Raw genomic sequence first — 24,489 nt, forward strand, 5'->3', positions numbered from 1 at the left:
ATACATAATGTGCCGACTGCACTATGTGAAATAAAATATTTTATTGATTTTTTATGTAATTGTAATTTATTTTTATTGTAATAAGTATAAATCAGTAATAGACACAATAAAAATTTGTAATAATAGCTACTTTTTACAATTTATTTTCCTGACTGGATTTGCCAAATTTGCCAAATTTTAACTCTAACATGTATTTAAACAAAAACTTAAGAAATATTTTATTTCCAAGCTGATAATTGAATTCCATGTCTCTGTAAAATAAAAATTTTATGGTTTAATTTTTATCATTTTGTCACTGTTCACACTCCTTTTTCTTTGAGTTGGAATGGCAGTATTGTCTGAAATATTTTTATAATGAACACGTTTTCACATACAACACACAAGTTTACACAACAGTATACTGCGCACTTACACTACTATGCTATTTTAGAATAGGATATTCTGGTGTTTTTTTTTTTCAGTTTTCATTTTTCTGGATTTTGTTTTTTTCCATTTAAATTTTCTAGACAGTTTTAATGGTCAAATTAAAAAAAAAAATCAAAAAGCATGTCTAATTAATTGAAATTATTTATTAATCATTTATTAAAAGTTAAACAAAAATGAAATTTTTATGGCCCATGAAAAATATTTTATTTATTTATTTATTTATTTATTTTTTAATTCATTTTTTTTTTTTTTAAATTATGTGTTTTTCATTAATTTTCTGAATTCATTTTTAATGGTTTCATTAAATTAATTATTATTTATTTATTTATAAATAAATAAATAAATTAATTAATTAATTTCTTCATTCCCCACGAATTACTGTGTTGTGTATTTACTTTTTTTCTATTAAATAAATTCTGGGAAATATTTTTTTCTTGTAGTTCTTCTCTAAAAATAATGTTTTAATAATAATATTATTATTATTAAAATTATTATCATTACATTAAGCAATAAATTTCGGTCAGTTTCTTCAAGTAAAACCTTTTATTTTAACAGGTTGCTGTGAAGACGTTTACATTTCTGTTTGTTTATAATATGATGATAGACTTTCTCAACAGAAATGGTAAAATGCTCATGAAGTGATTCTCAGAGCAGTTCTACAGATTATGTTTATCTGTTTACGTACTTATACATAAATTTAATACTTATATTTTGAAGCAACAGACACTGTGCGCTTCAGTATGTGTGTACTAAACGAAACTGCTTATCTGCGCCATTCATTCACACAGAGACACACAGAACATGCAGGATTCCTATTTAAATAGTATTTTTGCAGCTTAATATTCACAGACACTAGTCCATATCGCGTTTGGATTTAAGTGTACTGACCTACTTTTGATTTATTCAACCAAACTTTGGAAAATTCCATGAAATTCTAAAATAAATTCCATTTTAATGATGATTCATAGGGCACTTGATTGGCTGACCCATATTTGCATGCATTAATAGCAAATGACAAACAGGCGTTTCCGATTCATGAAATTCCCAGCAAGACCACTGGCTGAAGACGATGCCACTGCAAGACAGGAACAATCCAATTCTGTGGGGAGGAAGTTCGCTGTCATCGTAAGACGATTGGCTGACAGATCCATCAATCGTTGCTCTCTGACCTTACTAGGCTTCAGTTGTTGTCGCGTGGTGGGGGCACGCGTCTCTGACTGCTCCACATCCATCTTCTTTATTACTCTCTCCATAGCTTAATTAACTCCGCCGCATGATGGAGTGGTGCAGGTTCAAGAGAATAATTTAAAGGGCAGCTGATGTTATTAGATGGGATATTTTCTAATTTGGTATCTAATGCGGGAGAATTTGTAGGCGACCACGTTGTGCATGAGAATGCGTAAAGGTGAAGTCGAGAAGTCACATTTCTGACTTGAATTCGTCAAATGCTGTAAAGTAGATTAAGGAAGAAGCTAAAAAAATTGGAGGTTAGTGGCTGTTGGTTTATATGCTTTATAAGCTTTGAGGTCATTTATATGCGAGTGTATGAGTGTATTAATTTTAATGAACCTAATTAAAGATATTAAAGAATCAGGCATATCCAAATTATTTCTTTCAAAAATGCTCTCTAAAAAGCTAAATGTTGTACCTTGAATTTTTGCACCCTCAGATTCCAGATTTTCAAATAGTTGTATCTCGGCCTAATATAAACCTATATAAATATTGTCATACATCAATGGAAAGCTTATTTATTCAGCTTTCAGATGATGTATATATCTCAATTTGTTTTTTAAAAATGTACCCTTATGACTGGGTTTGTGGTTCAGGGTCACATATAAATATGTATAACATGAAACAACTGACTTCTAGTTATGCATTTTAATTTTGCTGCAAAATATTAAAATATATAGAATTTCATATAGTTTCAGAGTATTGATAGACTAACAGTTATGTCATTTTCTGTTAATATTTCTCTGATTGTTGGAGGATTATCGGTAATATAGTTCATGACAAAAAACTTGACAATTAAACATTTTTAAATACATTTGAAATCGCACTTCTGATTTCTACATAAGTATATCATACTTGAATCTTAGACTTCTTAGTGGTTCTGTTAATACATTGATGTTACTACTGAATTTTTTTTTTTAGAAAATTACTTTTACTTATGAAATCGGACTATATTCCTGTTTCAGTAAGAAATGCATGAACACAGGAAAGAAAACAACATTAATGAAGCTATTTCGTAGGATTTTTATCTGTCTTATTATAATTTTATACAATTTGCACAAGTGTGTCTTTCATTTTATGCAGACTTTTAGCAGCCTTCTGTCAGGACTGGCTTTGGAAATAATAGGTGGCTCGTGAAGTAGTTTGCGTCTCTTAGAACAAATTTGTCTCTAAACACCTCTGCCTTTTCTTTTCAAATAAATGACTGTTGAAAATCACTTAATGTGTGAAAATACATTTATGGCTACTTTCGTGTAAGCCTTTACTTTCGTTGTACGGTGCCTTTGTGTGCTTTCAAATTATCAAAAGTACAGGTTATAAAAGAGACTTTCATTGGATGTGATAAAATGCTTTTTTTCATTCTCTCTGAATAGGACTGGATGAATTAGGCAGATATTGAAAGGGTTGTCAGTAGATGCATAGGAAATGAGAAAAATTGTCAGTGTCGATGCACCAATCCCAAAAGCAGTAATTGCATTCTGGGGAATTGCAGAATGTTTTTAATTAAAACGCCACTGATAGAGAAGGCTGTGTGCGGCGTCTTAATCGTATTTCACGTATGTACCATCTTCTCATTTTCATATTTGGGTCTTGAAAACGACCTCGCTCTTAATGTGCAATAACAATTAAAGTTCTTTTTGACTTTGCGAGAAATTAAACTGTGTATCTGCAGAGTTAACAACATGTTGAACATTGTGGTGACAGGTTGAAAGAATATTTTGCAGTTCAGCTGATGTTGTTTGATGGGTCAGTGAATACTGAAGACTTTACCTACTATATATAGTCAAGATACCAGGTCTAGTTGTCACAAAGGCTGCATCGAAACAACAGTGAGGCTTGCAGACTGACTGCATAAATGCTTGTTTTCTCTCGCAGCAGTTTCGACCGTCTAGTTATGACCAAAATTAACTTAATTAGGATTGTTTCTGTGAATGTAATTCATCGTACTAGAAATCTAGTATAATTTCTCCTGAAGAAAAAGGGAACTTTGCTAGAACTTTGCTGGTGTCTCTTATATTCAAGTGCTCGATTTTAAAAAAATCAACGAGTGCTTTTTGCCTGTGTGGAGTAACCGGTAAAATACCGGAAGTGGCTCATTCCATGGACGAGAATCCACAACACACATTATTAGACTTTTTTCCAAGGTTGCATGATATATTAAACCCATTTTAATGTAGGTTTTATAAATTAAAGCCATATTTAAAGCCATGGTTTACGTAACGTTACGTGCGTGTCACAGCGGCTCCGTTCACAGTAAATGTTGCTCCACACAGGAACTGTTATCATTTACATGTGTGAAGCGTCTCAAACTCCATCTCTGCATGTTGCTGTGAGTTTGGGGTTATTATAACATTCATTTAAGAATGCAACGTGAGCCATTTCGTCATATTTGTAAAGTAAATCATTTACAAACCAAGGCAAACACAACATCTTTTTTTTCCCAGTATGCTAACTGTTCGTCGTGATTTCAAAATAAAAGTTTAAGCCCTCGCTCTGAATTTACACATTTTGATGTCCAAATGTTAAAGAAATGACAGTGGCTGTAGCATTTTTGTCGTAAATAAATAGCCAAATATTAAAGATTAAATGGACCTTTCAATTAAATGTTGTTTAGTCAATATTATACAAGGATTAGATCGCAGTAAAGGGTAAAAATAATCGTCAGGCCGTTGGCGCCTTCTGCAGTCATTTGTTATAAACGTGTTGTACGTTAGCTTGATTGTTTACATTATTTTAATAGTTTTGTTCATTAAAACCATATGATTATATGCTTTTGATACCCTATTTAAATGAATTATTGTTGCTATTATATACGTATTTTAAGTAATTTAGGCTATTGTTCACTTTATTGTCTACTTTATTACCACACACACATACAAATAATTATAATTATCCAAATACTCAATTAATCGTCAGAATAATTGACCAATTACTCGAATATCAAAATAACCACTAGCGACAGCCCTATAATGAAGTCTAAACTGTGTTTAATGTAATTATTTTGAGGAAAATTGAAATTTCTATATGTTGGAAAGTTAAACAGTTCACTAAATACCCATCTGCCTGAAACAATTTTGTGAGCTGTCTTTTACGTTTTTGCTGTTTTTATTAATCGTTTTGCATTTTGTAATATATGTAAATTTGAAAAACATTTTTTTATACAGTGTAGTTGTAAAGGTTGTCGATAAAACAAAGAAAAAGTACTATTTCAGTCTTTGTTTTCCAAGCTTTCATGTTTAATTCAGTGTTACTTGCTGTTTTTTGTAATGAATTGTGAACTTTACTGGCGGTTTTTTAGTGTAAATTGTTTCTACACCTTTTTTTTCAAGTGTTCTGATATATTGGTGTATGATTACTTTTAGTTCAGATAACACATTTTTTTATCTCTCAAGAATAGATGGAATAAATAGCTGGTTCCCATTGTGATAACTTATCCTATATATTGTGTCAACATGCCCCACTGTTGGTTTGCACATTTTAAATGAACTATATCTTTTTTCCTGAGCAGCAATGGTTCAGTAGCTTTTTTTGCAGCTCAGATTTGGAGGTATGTGTCTGTACAGAAATTGACTTTCAAAATTAAACCTACCCTGAGAAATATTCACAGGAGGAAAAATGTGACAGCTAATAAAGAGGGAAAAAGGAAAAGCTGTTAATCAAGCATTTGAGGGATTTCTTTTTATTCTGTCCCAATTGACAGTGAAAAACAGCTGGAGTTCCTCTGCCTGTCTGATTTGAGTATTATATCTTCTTCCTGTGGAGGGAGGGTCGCGTGTATCACCAGTCTTTATAAAGGCACGACGGCTCGCTAGGACCGTGATAAGTTACGCTGGCATTTACAAATCGCCCACGGTAGTGGCACTTGATAGTCAGGTTCATTTAGATTACTGTACATCTCATCAGATGGGTTTTGCATAGCTGGAAGTTCTTCAGTGGTGTCGTTTTTCTTCATTTCAAACTGTTATGAATTGCAGAGTAGCAAAGTGCTCAAGGGACGTTACATCACGGCAGCATCAGGTCTTCCTTCTCAGTCCAAATGCATACCTGTCATTCAGGTAAAAACACATTTTGTTAGTGATTTGAGAGTAAATAAATTCCCATTAAATTTGGGGAAAAATGAGATGTCCCATTGGAACATAGCAACAGTTTTACACTCTAACACCATGGCTGATCTGGGAATTGAATTGCTGCTGATTTGGGAAAAGAATGTGTTTCTGGGGTTTATCAAGGACATTCTGAAATTTTAATAGTTTTTATATATTTATTTATTTTATTTTTAAATTTTTAAGATGTACTTTGGGCATTTATTATTTATACTAAATGTTAAATTATATATTATTTTATTTTTATTTTATTTTAATCTAAGCTATACTTTGCACACAGTTTATTGTTAATGATAAATAATTTATTTATTTTTTATTTTAAATTTGAGTTTCTAACCTAACCTATGATTTGGGCACAGTTTGCTAAAAAAAATATCCCCAGAAGCTATAAATCAAAGAAAAACTTCTTCTAACAACATCCTCTAAAGAAATTATTATTATTATTATTATTATTTTAAATTCTGTATTAATTTTTTTTTCAGTGAAAACTCTTTACTTCATATGTTGATTGCCATTGATCAAGGACATTCTGAAATTGTTTTTATTTATTTATTATTTACATTTTTAAGATGTGCTGTGGACATTGTTAATTGTTTTATTTATTCTAAATTTTAAATGATATTTTATTTTCATTTATTTTTTCTGAGCTATAGAAAACCTTCTTCTAACAACATCCTCTTCAAGAATTATTATTATTATTATTTTAAATTATGTATTAATTGTTTTTTTTTAATTGAAAACAATTTACTTCATATTTTCATTGTCATTAATCAAGGACATTTTGAAATTCTATTAGTTTTATTTATTTATTTACTTTTTAACTTTGGACATTTATTATTATTATTTTATGTATTTAAATTTAAATTATATATATATATATATATATATATATATTTCTAAGATATAGTTTGAGCACAATTTATTTATTGTTAATTATTTAATAATTTAAATTATTATTATTATTTTTATTTAAAAAACTAACCTAAACCAGAAGCTATAAATCTAAGAAAACATTCTTCTAACAACATTATTTTTTAAATTATTATCATTATTCATTATGTTTTAAATTATTAATTAGTTGTCGGTTTTTTTTTTTTTTGTTTTTTTTAAGAAAACAGTTTACTTCATTAATAACAGTGCTTGTGAATTAGTTGGTCATGGCAGGTCTGTATTTTCTGTTGTTATTTGCATTTGTGCTGCATTTGCATTTCCAAAATTATTAATTTGTCAAGTAATTCTGCTTGTTGTAATATTCACATTCAGTGTGCACATCTGATTTTTAGTACATGATCAGTTTTGTACATGAAACAGTTGAAAACTTGATGTTTAATGTAAAATTTGTGTCCTGAAGTCAAACCAGTTGAGAATCTGATTTATAGTTTGCCTGTACGTGTTAAATGCGTGTTTACCACATTTTTATTTTATAACACCGCATTTCCTTAGCCTGAACTGTTTAAATGAATACCATCTGGATCCCCCCCAGCCCCAACTGTTTATGGGGATGCGTGTGCGTGTGTTCTTTTTAAAGTAGTCCCTTCATGTGAGCGGCTGGTGCAGGATGCTTTTATGCCACGTTTCTTCAGGGGAAATAAAGAAGTGAATGGTTTCAGCTGTGTATATTAAAAGAAGCATTTGTTTAAGTATTCCCCCCCTCTTCCTTTCTGTCTGTTTCACTTTCTTTTTGAAAAACCTCAGCTGTGTGCTATCCTGAAGGAAACAGCCTGCTGAGTACTTTAAACAACAATAGTCTCTTTGCTCTTTTCGGTGTGTGTTTATAGAGCGGGGAGCACCACTTGTAACCTCCTCCAAAAAACAAAACAAAAAAAAAAACTACAGTGACATCAAGATTGGATTTGTCAGTAGCCCAAAAAAGGTAAACCGGCTGCGATCAAAACTGGTGCGCCCCACTCTTGCTGTGGACGACCATATGTCCCCTCTCCAAATCACTGAGGCTTTTATCTCTATCCAAAATATAGCCAAAAAGACATTTGTTTCTTTTTTCCCTGCCTGAAATTAATTCAGTACCTTAGATGTTGAATGTGTTTGTCCACTTTGTTCTTGTAGGCTCTCAATTGTATGGCTTCTGTTAGTCTTTTATCTAACATCCTGTGTTTCATTGACATGAAAGTGGCAGTCCGGCCCTTTGTTGCCTTCCCATCATGTCGAGATACAATCCAATAGGGTTATAATCATGAGTGCTCAAGCACTCGCTTTTTGGTTTGCTGTTTCCTGGCCACAATCCAGGTACTACCGCCTGGATTTTCCTTGAAGTTTGGGTACTGTGTAAACATAACTTGCTGCAAATATTATTACATTATACATTATTATTATACATATATTGTGTATATATATATATATATATATATATATATGTATATGTATATATGGATACATATTAGGGATGTAACAATATCAAAATCTCATATATTTTATTTTATTTTATAAAATATACACTACCGTTCAAAAGTTTGGGGTCAGTACATTTTTATTGTTTCTTTTTTCTTTTTCTTTTTTTTTTTTAAGAAATTAATACTTTTATTCACCAAGGATGTATTAAGTTAATAATTAAAAGTTTATTAAAAGTTAATAATAAATAATTTACATTGTTATAAAATATTTATATTTTGAATAAACACTGTACTTTTTAAACTTGTTATTCATGAAAGAATCCTGAAAAAAAAATTACAGGTTCCAAAAAATATTTGGCAGCACAGCTGTTGATATTATCCAACACTGATCATTGTAATAATAAATCCGCATATTAGAATGATTTCTGAAGGATCATTTGACACTTAAGACTGGAGTAACAGCTGATAAAAATTCAGCTTTTCATCACAGGAATAAATTATATTTTAAGGTATGTTAAAATAAAAAACATTATTTTATATTGTAAAACCATTTTGCAATATTACTGTTTTTTTTTTTTTGTTTTTTTTTTTTAATCAAATAAATGCAGCCTTGATGAGCATAAGAGACTACTTTAAAGACTATTACAAGTCTTACTGACCCCAAACTTTTGAACGGTAGCGTATATTTTATTATTATCATAAAATATATGATAATATCGCAATATGAAGTCCACGATATGATATTTATTGCAATATATAAAAAAGGCAAATTAAATTTTGTACATTTAAAAGTTAAAAGTCTATTGCACTTTGAGAGTTCAAAAATAACAGCTCCAACCTACATTCCTAAAAAAACTTAAGTCAGACAAAAGTCATTTTTTTCATTTGACTGTTTGAATTGGTTTGTACCTTAACTTTAAAGGGGATTCAACACTCTTTTTTTTAACTGTGATATACTGTCTCAGTCTAAATTACATTTACACTGGTGTTTCAGAAGTCAAACAAATTAGATAATAATAATAACAATGTTATATATTATTGTTATTCCTATGACAGTAATAGTCATGTATTGTAAAACAATTGCACTGTAAACTAAATAAAAATTAGTTTTTCTTAGGTATATTATATTTGCTTTACACAACATCAGGGAAATTGCAATACTTCTTTCCTAATTTCTACACTTAAAAAAAAAATATTCTGAATTTGGACTGCAGCAATGTTACCCATTTAAACCACTAGCTGTCAGCAATTCATACTGTACGTTTAAGCTTTTATTTTGACGGAAATGGCAGTAGAGCTTTTATTTTGAAGAAAAATTCCAGCTTAAGTGAAAACAGGCTTACAAAAACGAATCTCGCTACAAATCAAGTGAAATGCTGTAATCATTTGCAGAGATAATAAAGCATAACTAGTGGCCGTTGCATTCCCAAATGTGCGCTAAACTCCCTGCACATGTAATAAACGAGTTCACTGCATTCACTGTTAACGGAGCCGAGCTGATCGGCTGAACGATGTGCGCATTTCTCTTTGAAAACGCACAACGAAAACAGACTTGATGATGGGATTAAGCAATATTGTGCTTTCGATTTTAGTTAGTTTGACAGATGCTTTGCCAAAGAATAATGGCCCAAAACGCAATTTTAAAGACCTTTTATGTTAGAATGCTTAAAAAATCTTGCCTGGAAGACCTGTGTTGTTTCATATCGTCATGTGAACACGATAATATCGACACAGTTTTGCTATCGCGATACCACAATATTTATAATATCAGAAAGGCTCACCTGCATGGGGTAAAAGGCACACAGTATTGATACAAATACTTTAGCTAAAATAATGTTTTGTCTAAGTTAATTCTTGTTCAAAACAATCACTTTAGCAAAGTTTGTTCTATTTTCTGCTTATTTTGATAAATAAAAGAATTAATGTTTGTTCAGTAAATATGCTGTCATTAAAATATGTTAATATAAAAAATACAGAAAAAAAAAAAAAATGTAAAGATTCTGAAAGCATTGAAGGAGATCCCATAGTAATTGTATATAGATTTACAGTACTAACAACAAATTATATTTTATTATATGACATGAATAATAGCATGTTTTTAAATATGAAGGTTTCATTCTAAACATGGTGATTATCTCTAAGATGGGCACCCAACATAATATATGATATTTACCATCTGAATATAACGATGTCATGTCAACAAATAGAAAAGTCAGCCTTCTATTAATTATTATGTTAATTATTGTGCCTTTTAGCCCCAACAACAGGGGTGCTTTTTACCCCAAATACCATACTTTTATATATTCTTTTGTTATTTTAAAACTGCTGCTTTAATTATCTTAAGCAAAACTAAAAATCGTTAAGAAGACCTTTGTCTCAAGATATATTTAACATTTTTTGTGATTCTCCAATATTAGATCAAGCAAGCACAGAATCAGACAAATTTGCATGTTTATCTTAAAAAGTGGATATTTAGGAAAGTGCTACGCCACGCTTTTCTGCAATTTAGTAGTTTAGAGGAAAATAATATCAAAGGCGTGTTTTACCTCGGGTGCCTTTAGCCCCGTTGTAACCTATAGTATACATATATTTCATGTTTGAATCTCTACGGTTTGCTTTTTGTCTGTCTATGTCTGCATTGATTTGCATATGCAGTCAAATAAATGTTATTGTTTTAATATTTAACATTTTTTATTATTATTATTTATTTATTTTAAACTGTTAAATTGTTTATGAAGGTACTGGTTTATAAAAGGGGGTGCACTTTTTTATTCCATCTTTTGTTTCCTTTTGTCTGTCCATCTGCTAGTGTAGTAATGAAAGTAGGACTCTGTTTCACTGCGTTCGCTGTTTTGCACGAACAGATACTGAATCAGAATTTTGTAATTTCCTTCCAAAACAAAGCCTATAACATTGTGTCACATTAATATGAACAAATGATGAATAATTTGCATGCCTCATTCCCAGCTATGCCCTGACATTCATACGGGTAATTAGCCTGCGAGTATTACAAGTATTAACAGTCTGTCAATAAGCTTCATACAATTCATGACACATCTGTGACTTGAATTCATTTCATTGGCCTTTGGATGCTGAGCATTTGGTGGGCTTTAGGGAAAAAGGCCCAGCTGTCCTGATACAGCTTTTTGCTTATTTATTTTTTATTTTAATTTTAATTTACCACTTGTATCTTTTTTTGGTGCAAAGCGTTGATTTTAAAAACACAATAAGTTACGACCGATTACTAAAATCAGTGTGAGTTTCAACATAATTTAGTGTCATTTCTAAGATGATTTCCTATCATCCATTGGAAAAGAAAATAAAAATAACTAGCGTGGTTTCAACAGCTCACTAACGCTGATTCTCCGTCCCAGCGAAAAAGCAATTACATAAATTACTCCTTCATTATAAACTGCTCATTGCAGAGGTGTATGAGCCTTTACCGCAAAGTCACATATTAATCTGTGAAAAATGCACAGGAATTGCTTTCCCTAATAGAAGACCAGTGTTTCAAATTGCAGCTGACTCCCAGGGTTAAAAAGAAATTTATGTTTTAAGAAATAATTAGCCAAAGCCCCCTAATAGACTTGTCCTCTAGCCAACATGACACATCCTAGCTGACCTTTTAGTCATCTTCATAAACCATTGAGCACCATAATTTCGCATTTAAATCTAGCCCCGAAGCAGAACCAATCGCTGGTCTGTGTTTAGGGGGAAGTGAGGAAGATTTAGCATTGATTTCGCCTATAAAGAGCCACTTCATCTCTGCATCAGTGCTTCAGGTGACACCACAGAACTAGGATCATTGGAGATGAGGTTAATGTGGGTTAATTCTTCTGATTTGTGCAATATGTGGCATTAAATGTCAGCGTTAGCATGTGGCGTGAGAGTTAGCGCCGTTGCATGCAGCTTTGTTTAGAAAATCTGACCTATGTAATGATTTAGTTAGATGAGGCCAGTTTTGAGGTGTTCTTCAATGCGAGTCACTCAAGTAAAGGGGTCTCTGAACTTTGATGTACTTTTCAGCTGAGCGACTGCAGAATCCCTTTGAGGAAGATGACAGCGGGGGCTCACAAAGCTGACTTCACGCTTTCCAATTCAAAAGCGTGCTGGTCTCGCAGAATTTTTTTACATCAGCATCTGTATTTTTGATCCTTGAAGTGCAACAGGGATGCCATTAAAAAACCCTCTGCAGTGATTTAATGTCAAATAATTTCAAGATTATTCCAGACATGTTGAGAGTGGAATTTAGTGGTGGGTTTTAGGTATGGGAATTAAGCAAATTAATTCATGAAGTCTCTCAATTTCCTCTTTTTTTTTAGTGGGGATGTTTTCACACTTTTTAATCCAGTGAATATTTCTCATGGTACTGTAGGTTTATTACTAAAAGCCAATTTCTGGATAGAAGCATTCCTTACACAGTTTAATAAAGACATGCTATTTTATTATTATAATAGTCAGGCATGTTGTCACATTACTTGTTGTAAGCTGTCATATTAAGAACCGGACACTGAGTAAACTATTTTAGGCTTTTCAGCCCAATTTAAATTATTAACACACACAAAAAAAGAAAAATAAATGCCAATAATTAATTGTAGAAAAAAAAAGATAATATTTTTAAATTTCACACATATGATGCCCTGCCTCTATGTAAAGTTTTTGTAGGAATATATTTGTGAAATTATTCTAAATTTAGATGATTTTATGTTAAATCTCTAAAATCAACATACAAAAGCAGTACTAGAGAAAACAGGAAACTTCCCTATGTGACAACTAGCCCCAGTGGTCTAGCCTATTGCGTAGACACATCATCTAATTGTTCATTTTTGTTTCTGAAAAACAATAAAGGTTTCCGTAACGAACTGCATTTCGCAAGTTCCCACCTGAGACTTTACAAGGCGCCCATCCATGCATTCAATCTTCCTGTACGAATTACCTTTCCCGGTGATTTTAGGCAACAATTGCGCAAGGGACAAGCAGGAAGCTGTTGTGGCTTGTTATTGTTTTCCGTCAATTGTCAAATCTAAATTAGTTTCAAAGGAAAGGAAATTCAGTTTCTGATGTGTTTTTTTGGAACGGCTTTGTAATGGTTGCCGGCACGATTTGTGATGAATGCAACTCAGAGGGGGCCTGATAACTGCAGGAGCCATTAAAAGCACTCATGTGTGGCTCACGCTTAGCAAAACACTGCCACGATTGGGCAAGAGCACTCTTCTGTTTGGAGGGACTCATTGATTTTGTCCTCATCTTTACGCCAAATCTGTTAAGCGTCGTAAAATGGCATTGCTGGTGATTGTAGATTTGATGTTTTGCAATTGAGGTCTGTCAGTGAGCTTTTAAACACATTGCAATCTTTAGTAAGGAAATACAAAAAAAAAACAAAAAAAAAAAAAACTAAGCCTGAGTGTTAAATTGGTTTTTGCTACAGACATTATTGATACATCAAATCATGCAACAAGAAGATATTTTGGAGATCGGTTTTAAAAACCAGTGGGGCCAAAATTATCTGTAGACCTACTAAATTGTATTATATTGATGAACAAACACTTCAACACACACACACCAAGAAAAATGTAAATGATGGCAGAATTTTCATTTTTGAGTGAACTATCCCTTTAAAAATAGCAATCTGACTTACGACCACTAAACAGTTTTTTAAAATTTATACAGTGTTCTTGCCAGCTTAATGCTTGTTATTGAATAACCTAGGTTTAAAAAGTTGGAAAAATGTGTCTGTGGTGACATTTCTGCAAAGCAATATAGGTTGCGATATTCTTGCACCTTTCACAATATGTCCAGTGAGTGGTGCTAAAAGCAAATTCAGTTTTATCCAAAACAGAGGAACGTGAACACATTTGCTGAAGCAGATATGCCATTTTAGCTTGCTTCTACAAGTCTGAGCTTTTTTATCGTGACTTATGTTCCTTTGTATCACAAGTAAAATGGTTTACCAGGTGGGCTATCAAGCAAGTTTACATCTGAAAAGTCATACATTTGAGGCTGGTTATGTGATGCTAACATCAAAATATATTAGTTTACGAATCACTATAGTACAAGTGGAAGAGAGGAAGAGAGAACTCTTCCTCTCTTCCACTTGTACTATAGTGATTCGTAAACACAGAATGACATGAGTAAATGATGGCAGAATTTTAATTTTTGAGTGAACTATCCCTTTAAGAAGAGCACTCTGACTTACGACCACTAAATTTATGTTTCTTACGTTTTAAGAAATGTACTTGCCAACTTAATGTTTCTATTGAATTACCCAGGTTGAATAGGTTGGAAAAATGTTTCTGTGGCGACATTTCTGGAAAGTAATATTACGCTGCAATATTTCTGCACCTTTCACAACATGCCCAGTGAGTTGGTTTTATCCAAAACCGAGAAACGTGAACACATTTGCTGAAGCATCCATGCCATTTTAGCTTGTTTCTACAAGCCTTTGAGCTTTTTTATTGTGACTTGTGTTCCTTTGTATCAAACCAAGTAAAATGGTTTACCAGGTGGGCTACCGAGCAAGTTTACCTGAACAGTCATACATTTGAAACTAATTATGTGATGCAAACATCAAAATGTATTAGTTACGAATCACTATGGTACAAGTTGAAGAGAGAAAAAGAAAGGAAGGGAGAAAGTCGTACAGAATGACATAATTAAATGATGGCACAGTTTTAGTTTTTGAGTGAACTGTCCCTTTAAGAACAGCAATCTGAGTTACAACCACTAAACAGTTTCTGCGTTTTAAGAAATGTAATTGCCAGCTTAATGCTTCTATTGAATAACCTACAGGGGTTGGACAATGAAACTGAAACACTGGCCAATATAGTGTTGGAGGTTTCATGGCTATATTTATGCAGCCTGGTGGCCAGTCTTTACTGATCGCACATTCCACCAATAAGAGCAGAGTGTGAAGGTTGACTATGTGCACCCAATAGCTCAAACATTGTACCCTGAAGGTGGTGCCGTGTATTAGGATGATAATGCACCAATACACACAGCAAGACTGGTGACAAGAGTGATTTGATGAACATGAAAGTAAAGTTAAACATCTCCCATGGCCTGCACAGTCACCAGATCTGAATATTATTGAGCCACTTTGGGGTGTTTTGGAGGAGTGAGTCAGGAAATGTTTTCATACACCAACATCACATAGTGACCTGGCCACTGTTCTGCGAAAGGAATGGCTCAAAATCCTTCTGGCTACTGTGCAGGACTTGTATTTGTCATTCCCAAGATGAAATAATGCTGTATTGGCTGCAAAAGGAGGCCAAACACCATACTAATTGTGGTCTAAACCCAGGTGTTTCAGTTTCACTGTCCAACCCCTGTAGGTTCAGTCATTTGGAAAAAAATATGTCTGTGGCGGCATTTCTGCAAAGCAATATTAAGTTGCGATATTCTTGCACCTTTCACGACATGTCCAGTGAGTGGCGCTAAAAACAAATTAGGTTTTATCCAAAACAGAGAAACGTGAAAACATTTTGCTGAAGCAATCATGCCATTTTAGCTTGCTTCTACAAGTCTTTAAGCTTTTTTATCAAGACTTGTGTTTCTTTGTAGCACAAGTGAAATGGTTTACCAGGTGGGCTACTGAGCAAGTTTACATCAGAAAAGTCATACATTTGAAGCTGGTTATGTGATACAGACATCAAAATGTATTAGTTTACGAATCACTATGGTACGAGAGCCTTGAGGAAATAAAATGCTTGCAACTAAATCTTTCTTAATTGATAATCTGCTGCTGTATTCATAATTTGAGTATTGCAAAAAATACAGAATAAAAGTTGCCATTTTACTGTCACCAGAGTTCATTTCAGCTGAAAACCTCAGTGAATTGTATGTATAGGTACATTTTTTGAGTTGAAATTGAAGTAACTCTCTGGCCACAGAGTGAAATGGCTTGCCAAAAAGTGCTTTTGAAACCACCTAGCAACTGAATAGCACTGCCCTAAAATCCACTTTGAACACCTTAGCAAAGCATTGTGGTGGAGTATAAAAATCCAGTTGCACTATAATATTCAAAACACAGCAGGATGTCATAAATGTCAGTAATATGTGCTAGACATTCTCCCAGTCCCTCAGTCTCTTTGGCCGCTTTTTTTGAATTTAACTTTTATCCTCAAACTTTTTTTTCCCATTTATGCTGGTCTGAGTCAGCAAGAGGCTCGAGCTCCCTCAATAAACAGACGCAATGGGTGGTGATTTAGCCCCCAGTCCAGCTGAAGGCTATTTACCACGTCTGTATACACACTCCTCAAGGCTTTAACTTTGTGTGGTTCGCTGATTGTGGCATAAAATAGTTTTTTAGGTATAAAAATACAATCGCGTTAAATGTGCTGCATATATTTTCTTAGCACAAGTGTAATGTTTTTTCTGTGCTTTCTCTTCTTTTCGTTCAGATTTGGAGAATTTCAAAACCCACAAGCGGAGTTCTGTGTCTGTCCGGGAAGGACAAGGAGTGGTGCTTCTCTGCGGGCCGCCCCCTCACTCCGGAGGTCAGTACTACTTCTATCTCGTTCATATTTCATTTACACCTCATTTTTCCAGAGGAGAGGTCTTTCAGCAGTCTCCCAGCACTCGGTTGTCCAATCCGCGGATCATATAATCCCATCAGCATCTCTCAATTCTCTGACAGCATGTGTAGGCAAGCCCAGTCACCCTCCGGAGACGGAGCTGTTTGTGTGCAAACCCACTTCCACCCTCACCTGCCTCCCTGTAGCGTCAAGCAGCATCCTTCCCAATACCGAGCGATGGATGCAGGTCAGAAAGCCATAAATCACGATCGCTCTCTTCCTGAGTTACACGAAGACCCTGAAGCATCAAGCATTTCATCCATGCTGGGCTGCTCCTCCCCTGTATTTCTCCCAGAGTTTCTCTGCCGAATCTCACGTCCCTACCTCCACCGTGAAATGTTCATTAACTCTGCCATCACTTTAATGGCCTCTATCAATTAATCCAGCAGCGTGCGATTTAACTGCTTATTAATGGTGCCAACAGTGTTGCTTGTTAGAAGAAGTGCTTTGTTAGCATTTATTGCACAATAGGTACATTTTCACATGGCCTTTTTGAAGGGTGGAATGGATCCAAAGCATTCATACTTTTGTAATGTGAGCTAATTAACGTTGTGAAGGTTTCCAAAAGAAAAAAAATCTGAAAAATTCTGGAACAGAATCCAAACAGACATTTTAGTTTTTAAAAACTATGTTCAAAATGAGCTGCGTGCAGTGGTGATACAGTATTACTGATCCACTTATTAAATTATTACTGACAGGGTTGTCACTGTGCAGATTACTGAATTCCTGAGTGTTCAGTTGAAATTGAATTCAAACGAGATATGCAGAATTTTTGTGTCATTAAAACTGGAATAAAGTAAATTGAAAATTTACGGATGGACAGTAAATATCTGTCCGTCCGTCCATTTATCCATCTATCTGTCTGTCTGTCTGTCTGTCTATCCATCCATCCATCCATCCATCAATCTATCTGTCTGTTCGTCCATCAGTCCGTCTGTCCATCCATCTATCCATCCATTTGTCTGTCCGTCCGTCCGTCCAGCCATCCATTCATCCACCTATCATCTATCTATCTATACATCTATCTGTCTGTCTGTCTGTCTGTCCATCTATCTGTCTATCTATGTATCTATCTATCCATCCATCTGTCTGTCTATCCATCTGTCCATCCGTCCGCCCCTCCATCTCTATCTATCTATCTATCTATCTATCTATCTACCTACCTGTCTGTCTGTCCATCCGTCCGCCCATCCATCTCTATCTATCTATCTGTCTATCTATCTATCTATCTGTCTGTCCATCCATCCGTCTGTCTATCGTCCGTCCGTCCATCCATCCATCCATCCATCCATCCATCCATCCATCTATCTATCTATCTATCTATCTATCTATCTATCTATCTATCTATCTATCTATCTATCTATCTATCTATCTATCTATCTGTCTGTCTGTCTGTCTGTCTTTCTGTCTGTCTAATTATATATCTATCTATCTATCTGTCTGTCTGTCTTGTCTGTCCGTCCGTCCGTCTGTCCGTTCGTCTATCTGTCTGTGTATCTATCTGTCTATCCGTCCATCCATTTATCCAGTTGTCTATCTATCTATCTATCTATCTATCTATCTATCTATCTATCTATCTGTCTATCTGTCTATCTATCTATCTTTTTGTCTGTCTGTCTGTCTGTCTATCTGTCTACCTGTCTGTCCACCCGTCCACCCATCCATCTGTATCTAACTGTCTGTCGGTCCATCCATCCGTCTAGCTATTTACCTATCTATTCATACATATCTGTATCTATCTGTCTGTCTGTCTGTTCGTCCATCCATCTGTCCATCTGTCCATCTATATCTATCTGTCGGTCCGTCCGTCCATCTATACATACATATCTGTATCTATATATCTATGATCTGTCTATAAATACCCCATATGTCTGTGTGTGCGATGAATAATTCAGTCCACATAATTATATTTAATACAGTTTTTCTCAGTCGCTTTGGTGCATTTCTCACAACACTATTTACATTTGCACAACAGTTAATGCATTTCTCAAAACAATTAGTACAAACTGCAAAACCTAGTTGATAACCTGCAAAAGCGTGTCACTTGCTCAAAATGGATAGCTCATTCCTCAAAAGCAAGTATTCATGTCAATGAAAGTGTCAGTGTCATCAAGATGAAAAGTCCTGACACCATTGTTTATGAACAAGATAGTCAAATGGCTTTGTCATGTTTTCATTATGACAGTTTACTCTGTAAATTTTTTCCTATGCAAAAAAGTCAGATTTTGGTGAAGCTTCCTGAAAATGCTCAAGACAGCACTATATACTATTTGCACAGCCATTTGAAAACTACAGTAAAGCTAGACATTACTGTATTTAGTGAGGTATCTGAGTACAAGACACTGAATATGTATGTTTCACATTTTTACTGCATATGCTCTTTGCAATTCTAATTTATTCAAAGCATTGTGCAAACGAATAAATACACCCTTATTTACAACAAACATAAACTACCTTTGGGTAGAGCTGTGCACAATTGTAAACAATATTGCAGTACATATTGGAACTGAACCTACAACATACATAGGTCTGTAAATCATTCATGCACATTTGCAGAAATTGTTCAATTTAGAAGACATTTTCAGGAAAAAAAAGATTTAAAATTTTTTATAAAATTTGCTTGACAGATTTTGACAACTAGTTCAACATTTTTGTATGTAATGACTCAAGCAATGAAATGAGGACTATTAGTTTTATATGGAATGACTATTCAGCATTCACAAGTTTAGTTAATTTTGACTGACATGACATAAGCATATGATAATGTTATAAAACAGCAGAGAGTTGTATGAAAGCAATTGATGCATGTCCAAAAGCATTTGCAATTTGTTGGAAGGAATGAGAAACTGCTACTATGATGTGCACAAATGACTAAATGTTGTGGAGGTTGAAGTAAATGTTGTGCAAATGTAAATAGTGTTGTGAGAAATGCACCAAAGCGACTGAGAAAAACTGTAAATGTACTTTTTAGACCCTGGTGGATAAACACCATTTCCCCCATTTTACTTTAGCCTGAAGTCTTCAAAATAAAGGAAAATATTTAAATATGCTGTACATAGTCATGAGTAATTGTGTAATTATTTATGTCTTGCTGCTAATTCAGTTCACATTCTACCTCATGAATTGTAAGCGAGACAGTTTTTAAATGCTGAATGGTGGAGCTGCATGATAAGACTTTAAACAATGGCACAGCACACATGTATTACACAAATTGGACAAAGGAAAGACACTGATATCAGAAGAGATTAGCATCAACTCTACAGAGCTGGTAGAGCTAACAATTGCAAGAAGATTATATGTTAGCAAAGCCTGCAGTGAGCTATTTTAGGATGAAATCAATCAATAATAAAATCAATAAATCAAATCAAATTTGATGACCAGAACTATTATAATCTGTGCTGAAATGTAGCAGATGTGTGGGCTGTGTCTTATTCAATAGGGTCTGCTTTCTAAATTTGGCAGCTACAGGAAGTGGCAAAGCAACAAAGAAATCAGATTAGACAAAGATTCTTCCAGCTAGTTACAAATGGTATAATTCATCATTTTTTTCTGACAAGCTTTTTATAGATAATTGTTATCTGCTTATGGTGATGCTAGTTGGTCTTTTATTCACAGATGTTCATTAGTTTCATTGTCCAAGAGTAAGAAATATGTCATTAGGTCATTTGCTAGTAATATGTGTGGTTGTCTTGTTGAAGAAATGAGGAAATTTGTTGAACTGAGTCATTTATTTGTAATAAAATGGTTGTAACCAACAGACATAACATTTACAGTATATTAAACATATTGTGTATTGTGACTTTACAGAGCCTGGTTACAAAAACAACAACAACATTATAATACGATATGGAACTCATAACCGTATCTGTTTTCTGCAGATGCCACATTTATTTATTTATTTTTTGTCTGTCTTTCATATCGGTTCACAAAATTCTGTGAAGTTTAGAAACTTGTTGCCTTTGTTGGGTTTGGCAAAGTGTTTTCCTGACTGTGCCTGCTAGTTGGTTTGCCAAAGCTTATTCTCAGCTGTCCTCATAAATTAGACGAAAATTCATGGTGTTGGAGCGTGATTTATCTTAGACTCGTAGAAGGAAACATAGAGTACAGGAGTACGAGACTGTCTGAAAAGGAGTTATTCAGTGCGAGTATAACGTGTCTGGATTTAAACAGAAAGAAGCCTTTGTGTGTTAACTTTTATCATGTCCTTGTCTCTGTGGCACTGTGGAAGGAAAAGTGCTGTGGAAGGAAGCAAGACTCTCTGTTAACTCTACAAAGAAAAAAATAATAACTGAAAGAGTTCGGCTGAATCTTTCGTAAGTATGTTAGAGACTAGAGGTGTTAAAATACCAAGGTGGTACCTAACACTCTTTCTACATTATTAGCAGTAGCAACTAATGACTACATTTGGTTCCTTCATGTTGTCTTGAGTAACCTCTGAACACTTTGAAAATCCTCAAGTTCTTATTTCATACAAGTAAACAGTTTGTTACAGTTTACAAATAAGTGAAATAAGCAAAATAAGTACTATAAAGGCAAAGGCTACATTCTGTTGTTTTGATTTCATTTGTTAATAATATGTATTTATTTACGTACATTACATTTTAAGTTTGGGATAAGTAATATATTCTTTTTAATTTAAAAAAGAAATTAAAAAAATTATTTAAAATTGATCAAAAGTGACAGTAAAGACATTTATGTCTAAAAATATTTATATTTCAGATAAAAGCTGTTCATTTGAACTTTCTGTTTATCAAAGAATTCTAAAAAAAATTATCCACAAATGTATTATGCAACATGACTGATTCCAACATTGATAATAATAACAAATGCTTCTTAAGCAGCAAATCAGCATATTAAAATGATTTCTGAAGGGTTATGCGACTCTGAAGACTGGAGTAATGATGCTGAAAATTCAGCTTAACCTTCATAGGAATAAATTACATTAAAAAAATATTTAATATTTTTGTATTAAAATACAAAACAGTTGTAATAATATTTTACAATATTACTGATTTTACTGTGTTTTTATTAAATAAATGCAGCCGTAATGAGCATAAGAGACTTTTCCCCCAAACTTTTGAATTATTTTTATTAAATCAATAACAATTTAATAGTAAATTTCATTAACATTTATGCATTTAGCAGATGCTTGCACCTAAAGTGATTTACAAAAGAGGAACAGAAGCAATATATCAAACAGCCAACAATATATGTAATATACAATTCTAGGTTTATTTGGCAGCTATATTAGGATTTGACAACTAGATTAGTAATTAAACATATTATTAATAATAATATTTATTCTTTTTGTTCTATTTTTTTGTACTATAATGTTATTTAGTTCATACAGTTGAGGTCAAAAGTTTGCATACACCTTGCAGAATCTGCAAAATGTTAATTATTTGACCAAAATAAGAGGGATCACACAAAATGCATGTTATTTTTTTATTTAGTACTGATCTGAGTAAGATATTTCACATAAAAGATGTTTACATGTAGTCCGCAGGAGAAAATAATAGTTGAATTTATAAAAATGACCCTGTTCAAAAGTTTACATACGCTTGATTCTTAGTACTGTGTTGTTACCTGAATGATTCACAGCTGTGTTTTTTGTTTGGTGCTAGTTGTTCATGAGTCCCTTGTTTGTCCTGAACAGTTAAACTGCCTGCTGTTCTTCAGGAAAATCCTTCAGATCCCCAAATTCTTTGGTTTTTCAGCATATTTGTGTATTTGAACCCTTTCCAACATTGATTGTATGATTCTGAGATTCATCAGTTGGTCATTAAAATATGAATATCGTGTTCAGTATGATTAGTTTTTGCTGAACCGATATTGAGAATCATGAAATTTCACTCCTGTTGGTATTGACTATTGAATTTTTGGTGTCGCGGCAACCCTATTAGAGACTATAAAAGTGTTGTACAGCTGGACTGATTCAGTGCGTACATAAATCACTCTGGATTTTCTTGTGCAAGCTGTAATAGGTCCAGAACGGCTCATAAAAAAGTGTTTAGTCATAAATAATTAATGCTGTAGTATGTTGCCATCGATACTCTTAAAAGATGCGTCTCTCCAGTTCTTGTCTACTTTGGAAAAAGTGACTTCCTGTGACAGCTGATGATGACGTTGATCATTTATGCCATCCGTCCCTTTCTCCCCCAAGCATCCTCCGCAGTCAAACTTGGAATAGTCAGTGGGTGGCGCAGTAACGAATGAATATCGCAGCATAGTGCTATTCATTACCTTCTGCACTCGGGGTCTGAATGACTGGCTACAGCTTTGAGGACTCATATGCTGCAGAGAACCTCTCGTCAGGAGCAGGGCCCTGCCTGCCAGAGCAACTGTCAGGGGAAGCATAAGGCAGAGAAGACAGCTGGCCCCCTGTTTCCTTATGCCGCCCGCTGCATGCCGCGGATGCGCTCGCACATGCTGATTGAGCTGTATATGATCCGCTGGTGAGGAAGAAGGCGAGAAGAGAGGATTGAGGTGTGATTGGAGGAGAAACTGTGCGCTGGCTCTTACGCTGCACCAATACAAATGTGATGAGATGTGTGGCCACGTGCAACAGTGTGAGCATATATTAACGTGCCAAACCTCCCGAGTGTGTATACATGTGTAAGCTTGTGACTCTGACTATGAAATGGAAGCAGATGATCTCTTGCACATTATCTACATTTTTGCTCAGTTTAAGGAGACATATTATGCCCATTTATTATATCATTTTGAAAATGCCTAATATGAGTGGAAGAAACATGCTGTTTTTGTGCATGTCTCTTTAAATACTAATGAGCATTTTTGTATTAAAATAGAAAACAATTGTAATAATATTTTACAATATTACTGATTTTACTGTGTTTTTATTAAATAAATGCAGCCCTAATGAGCATAAGAGACTTTTCCCCCAAGCTTTTGAATGTTTTTTTTTTTAAATCAGTAACAATTTAATAGTAAATTTCATTAACGTTTATGCTTTTAGCAGATGCTTGTATCTAAAGTGATTTAAAAGAGGAACAGAACCAATATATCAAAGAGCCAAGAATATATGTAATATACAATTCTAGGTTTATTTGGCTAGACTAGGAATTAAACATATTAATAATAATATGACTTTTTTTTCATAATGTTCTGTACTATGTTATTTAGTTCATATATAGTTGAGGTCAAAAGTTTACCTTGCAGAGTCTGCAAAATGTTAATTATTTGACCAAATAAGAGGGATCATACAAAATGCAAGTTATTTTTCATTTAGCACTGACCTGAATAAGATATTTCACACAAAAGACATTTACATGTAGTCCACAAAAAAAAAAATAATAGTTTAATTTAATTTATAAAAATGACCCCTTTCAAAAGTTTACATACACTTGATTCTTAATACTGTGTTGTTATCTGAATGATCCACAGTTGTGTTTTTTGTTTAGTGATAGTTGTTCATGAGTCCCTTGTTTGTCCTGAACAGTTAAACTGCCTGCTGTCTCTTTAAATGCTATTGAGCTGCTGCTCCCCGCCCCCCTTTTTTAGAATACTCTCAAAAAACATCTCTTTGGTTTTGATTATCATGTCTATTGTGCTGAAATCATGCATTTTAAAGTCATATTAGTTTAAACTTCTGTTAAACGGTTTTCTGAGTGCACGTATCCGAGTGAATGCACAGAAAGCAACTGTCACACAGCGTGCGAGTACTAAACAAAGTTCTCTTTCATGTCTTATTGCGCTTAAACTGTCAAATGCACAAGTGCATGTTAAAAACACAAATGAGTTTTAAAAACAGCCAGTTATGTCTATGAAGGTAAACACCTGGGAAAGAAA

At 33.8% G+C, this 24,489-nt stretch overlaps 1 protein-coding gene across 2 annotated transcripts in view; it reads left to right on the top strand.

Annotated features, from left to right (window-relative positions):
- cntn4 (contactin 4) overlaps window positions 1-24,489 on the top strand; it is a 192,820-nt gene that overhangs the window by 67,924 nt on the left and 100,407 nt on the right. For both annotated transcript variants that reach the window (XM_051112477.1, XM_051112478.1), the window contains exon 5: window positions 16,507-16,602. In XM_051112477.1, the coding sequence (XP_050968434.1) occupies window positions 16,507-16,602 (96 nt within the window). The remainder of the gene's footprint in view (window positions 1-16,506; window positions 16,603-24,489) is intronic.

The sequence above is a fragment of the Labeo rohita genome, chromosome 6, assembly GCF_022985175.1.
Source record: "Labeo rohita strain BAU-BD-2019 chromosome 6, IGBB_LRoh.1.0, whole genome shotgun sequence".
NCBI classification, from domain to species: domain Eukaryota; kingdom Metazoa; phylum Chordata; class Actinopteri; order Cypriniformes; family Cyprinidae; genus Labeo; species Labeo rohita.